This window comes from Molothrus aeneus, chromosome 13, assembly GCF_037042795.1.
Source record: "Molothrus aeneus isolate 106 chromosome 13, BPBGC_Maene_1.0, whole genome shotgun sequence".
Lineage (NCBI taxonomy): Eukaryota > Metazoa > Chordata > Aves > Passeriformes > Icteridae > Molothrus > Molothrus aeneus.
The window spans coordinates 7,497,179-7,505,021 of record NC_089658.1 but is presented as its reverse complement, the minus strand read 5'-3'; the positions used below and the strand labels follow the sequence as shown (position 1 = coordinate 7,505,021).

The following is a 7,843-nucleotide window of genomic DNA, read 5'->3' as shown; positions in this document are numbered from 1 at the left end:
AGTAGAATAGGGAAAGAGGAGGAGTGAGAAGAGGACTGGATATAGATACAGGCAAGTTTATAACATTGGATGATTCCAGCCTCCCCCCTGTCTCTCGCTCTCTCCTATTAAAACACAAAATGATACCCTGTCAGTTTGCTTCACGTTTCCATGAGGCAGCTTAAAAGTAACAAACTGTTCCCTGAGTACAGGAAAAAACAACAACAACAAAATCCAAAAAAACACTAGAATCATTTTTAAAGGAGGTAGTATAAAACAGGAATTGCATGGGTTCGAGGCAGTAGCAGTACTCACCTCTTTCAACAGACTCTTCAACTAAAGCTCTGGCTTTTTTATTTCTCATGGTAGCCTAATCAGAGTTTTAGATTGGCATGTAGGTAAAGTCACTCCCTGAGCTAAAATTCCTGGCTAATAGCACACTAGGTGAAGGCAAGGAGCAGGTTTGCATCCTAACAACAGTTCTGAGACATACTACAATGCTAGCACTGCTTATCAGCACTCAAAGATGGGTAAAAATGAACTATAAACTCATGTTACAGCTTATTCAAAATATCTAAGAAGCATTTAAGGCATCTTTCTGTACTCCAAAGGAACTTTATGAATGCTAAAAAGGAATAAGGCAAATCAGTAATTTCATAATATATAATGCAAGGCACCACTGCTAAGAAGTACTGTGATATTGGAATACTCAATGTTGTTATCTATTCCATAACTCTCAGGCAAAGCCAAGCTGTTTGAAAATGCTGAGTACTTCTTCATTTTGCTATTATTTTTAGCCTTAACTGTGAATACAGGGGCAGTATTTGTCACACTGGGGAATCCAGCATGTCCCAGAGCCCCAGGGATACAGCATATATGCTGTCAGCAGCTGCTGGCACAGGGTTCTGAGGAAAGGCACTGTCCTAGGCTTACTGAGGGTCTAAGAAATCAAGAGGTACAAAAGATTTCATGTGGAAGTCCCGGTTCTCCGAGTTTTTAACATACTCTGTGTCAACCACATGAAATCATAACATTTTATACTCTGAGGTTTCCTTCTTTTTAAAGACAGAGCTTCAGCTAAACAATCTTGTCCACCAACCTATACAACTCCCTGATCACTGAGTACAATCACACATACACACACACACACTCTCTTCTCTCTACACACCACTTGGGGCGGGGAAATGAAAACAAAAAACCCCAAAATAAAACAACACTACTAGGAAGTATCATCAGTTCCATAGCTGAGACCAACTAGAACACAAATGAGGTAAAGCAGTCGTCGTTCAGAGTTCACCTCTCGGCAAACTGAGGTAGATAGTCAGCAAAAGGGCCAACAGCCTTCCCTTTGCTCCAGTGACACATTTTTTAACCTTCGGCAGAAATCTTCACTCCTTTCACGTTTTTTGACCACCGAACATTCAAAATGAGCGAGCTTTAAAAAAACAAACCAAAACATAGGAAAAAAAAAAATATAACAAAAACCCCAACATTCAACAGAGCTACGGATCACCTGCTAGGTCAGCCAGGCTTTCCACAGCGCAACTTTGGCTCCCTGTTCATTGTCCTTCGAACAGACACAGCTGCGGCCGCGGGCTCAGTCGGGCCCGGCGGGGAGGCCCTGCCCAGGCCGGGGGGCTCTGCTGCCCTGAGGGCTCCCCGCGGCCGAGTCCCGGCTGGCCAGAGGGCTGCTGCCCGGGGGGGTGTGTGTGCCACCGGCCACAGGGGAGAGGTGAATCTCGTCATTGGACTCGTGCGAGAACCTGCCGGAGTCGCCGGTCTCGTGGCTGCCCTCGCTGTTGGCCGAGTGCTCCGTGTCGGCCGCCGCGCCGAAGGGCCCCGGGAAGCTCGGCTGAGGGCCCGGGCAGCCGAGGGAGCCGGCCCGGCCCAGCAGCACGGCCGGGCGCGGCTGGTACAGACACACGAACCTCCGCTGCGGCTGCACAGGAGCACAGGGAAAAGAGCCTCAGAAAAGATGAGCCATAACTGGGAATTTTTACTGCATTTCCTGGCTCCTATTCCACCAGAATGTTTCTCTCAGGGCTTTCCTAGAGCAGTTTAAAAATAATCAATCTCAAGTCTTGCTCATACTTTTCTTTCCACAGTAGATTAAATAATCCTTCTAGATAAGCATGGCTAATAAAAAATTATTTCACTGGAGAGATGTGAAGAGTATTTTAAAAACACACTTGGTAGAGCTCCCTCCCATCCCCTCATGCATATTCTTTAAGCATTACTCCTTAGGCAATAGCAAATATTTTTCATATAGAGGCATCAGAAATAAACAGCTGTTTGTAGAAATATTTTTCAATACAATTTTACAACATGGATATCAAGACTTTCTAATTCTTAAACACACAGGAGCACAGTACAAGTTAAAATGCAATGAAGAATGGTTATATGCTCCATAGGTATGAATTTGCATAGCAGTGTTCCAGATTTGGTTTAACACTTCAGTTTTAAACTGCTCTTTTTTCTCAGCCAAATAACAATTATGTCCAGACCAACAATTTCAGAAGCCAGAAATTTTCAGGTTCTCAATTTTCTCAGTAGTTTGGGTGTATCACCTAGTTTCCCTTCTTTGTTTCTCTTCAGCCAAAAAAATTTTAGCTGCCAGAGTAGGAAAGGATTCTTTCTACTTTAATATTACTTTTGTTTGTAAATATATATTTAATTTGTGTTTGTATTTACACAGAGTCTCTGCAGAAGTAGTTCATGCAATGCAAAGTACACAGAAATCTTTCTGCTTACAGATACAAAGGCAAAGGCAAGTAAGCCATCAGTTAACAGTAGAGTTACAGTGTCTGCCTACTGTAAAGAGTCACAGTGTGCTGACAACAATATCTGTCAGAAAATGGAATTTCTGTCAGACTTTAGCATGATGAGATAGAACATCATCAACCTTACACAACTGAAACTATCCAATTAATACTAAGACCACTAAATATGTTTTTCCATTAACAGAAAACTATGTATCTTCCTTTGCAAAGAGGGTATTACAGTAAAGATTGTGCATCTCTGCCCATTAAAGCAATTACCTCTTCAGTCTTTGCCTTCTTAGCATCTTGGAAGAACAACCACCTTTTCTTGCCATTAGTCTTTGTGACAGGCCCATAGCTGTTAATAATCAGATCAGATCCTCCCTACAACAGAGGAAAATGCAGACATTTGTTTTAGTAAAGTAAATTTCTAAGAGACTTGAAAATATTTTCCTTTTCCTACCTATTGGTTCCATGCTGAAAATGAAGCCAAATGCAGCCTCAGTAGTGAGTCACATTTTTGTGATCTGGTACACCTCTGCTCAAGACAAGTCAAGAGCAGACCCACTAAATCTGGCAAGCTTTCTGTCCAGACCCAAAGCTGCAGGACTGCAGGCACACAGCAAAATATTCCAGCTCCTGCTTTTGCTCTACTTCAAGAATGAGGCCATTCCTAGGCAGTGTCTGTGCCTCTGCTGGGTCCATTTCCATGTCTCAGCTCTCACACACCTCCTCAGGGAGCAGCTGCACTCCAGTTTGCAGTGTGAACAGAACACAGCACAGTACATGTGGAAGGAAGGCCACTGTGGTGGTGTCACACTGCACTCCTGGACTGAAGGTTCCGCACATCCACTGGTACTTTCTGCCATCCAGGCTAATTTATAATGTGACTGAGTATGAGTTTATAAACTGCAACATTGTCTTACCAGTAAATATAGGTATTTCTGAGCACCTGCTTAGTGCCATAGCTGACTAGACTGTGCACAGGCACTGACTGAGCCAGGTGCTGACAGGAACTCTCTCTTTCTCACTTTTCTCCTGGGACCAGCAGAGACAGAGCAGTCTCTGGAGCCTTCATCCTTTGGTGCTGTGCCAGGGCCAAACTCTGCAATCTGCAGAGCACAGTTGAAGACAAGTGTACTCAACCAGATCTCCAGCTGAACTAGCAGATAAGTCTTGAAAATTTGAGCCTGGATTGCCAACTTTGTGCTTGTCCCATTAATAAAAGAGCCTCCTGAGGTTCATAGTATATATGTTTTACTTTTGATAAGGGCTCTGACATTATAACAATGAATTCTAAAGAAAGATTTCTGACCTGGGAGCTAGCAAAACTCACAGTACCTTAGCATCAATGAAGCTGTTTCCCACTATCATCGGCAATAAGGATTCTTCGTTCTCTGCAATTCCTTCAATATTCTTCTCCCCCTCATTAGGACTGGCTAATGAGATGCTGGTATGTGACAGCTGGTCAGTGCTCCGCTGCACAGCCTTAGGAGCAGATGCCTTCCTACACAACGTTAAGGAGGAATAAAATTGACCCACAGGAATACAACACAAAAAAAATCAAGGATAAACTTCAAAGCTATTATTAATCAAGTAATCCTGGTATATTCTTGGCATTTACATTTGTTACATGATACTCCTAACTCACATGGAATTTAAATGTTATTGCTTGTGATAAAAATAACATCTGCTTCCACTTAATCATACACAGTAGGCTACAAGCTTATGTGCAGACAGGAATTGTCATGATTAGTAATATTACTTGGAGGAAGTAACCACTAATGACATTAAGACCTTTCTACCATACTACACAGAGCTGTCTCCCAATCCATATTTTTTCCTGCATGTAAGCTAAAAAGCCCTTGTTACTGGAAAACACTTTCAGTGAGTTTTTTAATTTATTATTTCAAGTGACTTATATTTGTTCTGATCACAAAGTTTTGGGTAGACTCACTGGGCCAGTTCATACCCTTTAGCAGCTGATGACAGACATAGATGGTGGCTTCCACCACTGCAAAGAAACTGCATCATGGATCTGCTTTAAAATCTGCATCATGGAACTCCTTTATGTCAGAGTTCCTCCTGTCCAGCAGCACCAGGGGGGTTAAAGCCTTGCCAGCCAGGTGTGGGCAGGCTGGAGGGCTCAGCAGGAGGAGCAGATAATGAACAAACAGCAGCATTATCTGACCCAAACTGGGGGCTCAGCTGCAAACAGGCCTCATACTGAGTTGTCAAAGCACCAGCACTCTCTGGGTTCTTCCTCCTTTTCATTGGAGAAGGGGCTCAGGTAGAGTAGGAAGAGCCAACAAAGTGCTTTGTTTCCAACACTGGTAGAAACAGGTGAAGAGACAGAGTACTTCAGAGAACTCTTGGAAGAGAAGGCATGTCCAAGAGTGAGTGCAATGAAAAAGAGCTCAGTCTTTGAGGACAAAAACATACCTGGCTTTACTGCGATAAATTAAGATCAGGATGCAGATAAGGATGCAGGTCAAGGCTATGCAAACCCCAACAACAATGCCAGTCATTGATTTCTGGTCCAGATGGTAATAGTCAGAATAAGCTGTATCAAAAAGGAACACAGAAAGGCTCAGTAAATAAGAAGAGTTAACCCCTGCTCCCTGTCAGGAAATTAATAGGGTTACAGTTACAACCACAGAGACAAATGCTTCCTTCGAATGAGATTTCCAGGCCTTCTCTGTCATACATTTTTATACTTTTGAAAGTAAAACTTGTAGACCAGAGGAGTGTCTGGTCAGTGCAGTCCTGGGAGGGGAGGAAGAGGACAGACCCAGTGCTACTGGTACAGATAAAGGACTAAAAGGAAATGCCTTAGAAGACTGGCTGCAAAGTTACTGATGTAAAATTGAAAAATTCAAGTTATGTATTCTCATTTGAAAGGCAAACTTTCCATTTCTGAGCAAGAGAATTAGACCAGTTCTGAGTTGAACTGAGAGAAAAATTGCAAAATTGTTTCATTTAGAAGAAGAAAATGCTACACTGTTAGGACTGCCTCACATAAACCAGAATGGTTTACCAGAAAGTGGCTACAGCTAAAACAAACAGGGATCTTTTCTCCCCAGTACTTGTGACAGAGTAATCAAAACACTGCTCCTGACCTGTGGAATCTCCAGAATCCAAACGTTTGGGTCTCTGGTTAGACTCTGATGTCTCCTTTGGCAGGACAGCAAATTCCACTGCATTTGAGAAGGGTCCCTCTCCCACTTCATTGGAGGCTGCTATTTTAACCAAGTAGATGTTTCCTGCTACAAGGTTTTCCAGCAAAGCCATGGTCATTGCTCCTAGGAAAAGATACAATAAACAGTTCCAGACTGACAAAATTTTGGGGAAAGACTCAGATTTAGACATTGGGACCTACACTTTTTTCCCAATAGCACCTCTAAATCTTGCTTGAGGATTGTGATCACTTTGATACGTTCTACCCTGCACATTACAAGCTACAGAATGAACACTGGATTTGCCTTCTCATCCCTGGTGTCCTTTCTCTCCATTCTATTTGAACATAGGACACTGTGAAGTGCCAGTATAGTTCCAAACCAAGATTCAAGTATTGGCTATGGCACACAGCACACCAACCCTAAATCTAGCACAGCTGCATTTCAGTGTGACAGCCTTTATGCTGTGATCACACCTGCAAGGAGATGCACCCAGCATTAACCAGACTCTCAGGCACAGAAACCAGAACATTAAACCTCTCTCATATAGAACACATGTGCCTCTCTCCACCTACTGTACCATGAATGTGAATGAAAATTGACATAACAAAAGAATCCAGGTTCAGTTTATCGAATTTCAGGTCTAGTTAAATGAACAGTAAGCTCTGCAAGAGTACCTTATACCAACCATGATTTTAAAATAAAATTAAGCCCTATTTAGACCTGTGTAGGCTTCCTTGATTACTGTGCATCTAAGCTGTGCTACTAAGAATATTACAGAAAATGTCTTTTTTGTATGCTAGGGATTCATTTCTTAAAGTCCCTGAAGGCCAGAAAAAAGATTAAGAAACATAAATAGGATTCACTAGCATTGTCCTTAGACAGGCAAAACTCCTATCAAAGTCAATGAGAGCTTTGCCTACCCAGGGACTGCAACTACTGCTCAGAATTCCAATTCATTTCTAAAATGCCTGTGTTTCTTGCTACCACAGAAATATGCTGCTTTTATTTCCCTACAGTGGCAGTTACAGCAGTAAATCTATCTATTTGCTTTCATATATTTCATTTACTTTCTCAGACTGAAGTCAAAATTTTAACTTTTTAAATCAGTTTGAGAAGTCAAAATTTACAGTATCATGAGAGCCTATAAAATATAAGGTTGTTTTGTTGACAGAAAAGATTCTACATTTGGCAAAAAGGAAGCTACTTCAAAAGCTGTTTCAGTTCTTCCATGAAAAAAACCCATTAGCTGAAAGCATTTGAAGTAAAATGTGAGGTATCTGTAACCAAAGGAGCTGTAATATTTAGCACCAGCAAGGGTGAGAGGTCACATTTCAATATCACAGGTTCCTTGCCACCAGCTCCTTTCCAATCTGCTGCATTGCTAAAGCAAGGGAGCACTTGGTACTGATTTACTGCACACCAAGTGTGCAAGGGCTGTAACTTCTGATCCGCTTGAAGAGAGCTAGGGAAGAAGGGGGAGGTGGCTGGAACATAACTCACATCATCAATCAGCACCAAAATGCAGTTATATTTTCTGGTTTTGCCAGGCCTAACACCCCCTAATTAGGGGGTGGATTGGGAGAAAATTTTCTGCATAAACTAAAGCCCATGCTAGGAATTTTATAAGTGGCAGGGTTGGTTTGGTGTTTTTTTTAATCTATTTTTTTTTTTTTTGAGGGGATTTCTCTGGAGGTATGAGAATGGAATAGAGTCAAGATTTCACAAATCTTCTGCAGAACAAGTTTAGCATCAAGACAAAACAATGCTATTTATTGCATAAGGTTAACTGATCTAATCAGAATAAATGCATTAAAAAACCCAAACCCTGCTTCTATCTCAAATTACCTATGGAAGGACTGTCACAGGACTGATCAGGGTATGTGCTCAATTTTATCTCTACATACTAATTTCCTTTCACAGACTTTT

General features: G+C 41.9%; 1 protein-coding gene across 1 annotated transcript in view; it reads right to left on the bottom strand.

Moving 5' to 3' along the window:
• Positions 1-1,576: 1,576 nt before the first annotated feature.
• The window catches only part of PRTG (protogenin), a 71,512-nt gene continuing 65,245 nt past the window's right edge, over positions 1,577-7,843 (bottom strand). Inside the window, 5 exon segments of the mRNA XM_066559048.1 lie at positions 1,577-1,918; positions 3,018-3,122; positions 4,080-4,245; positions 5,181-5,301; positions 5,858-6,040. Of these exon segments, the coding sequence (XP_066415145.1) occupies positions 1,577-1,918; positions 3,018-3,122; positions 4,080-4,245; positions 5,181-5,301; positions 5,858-6,040 (917 nt within the window).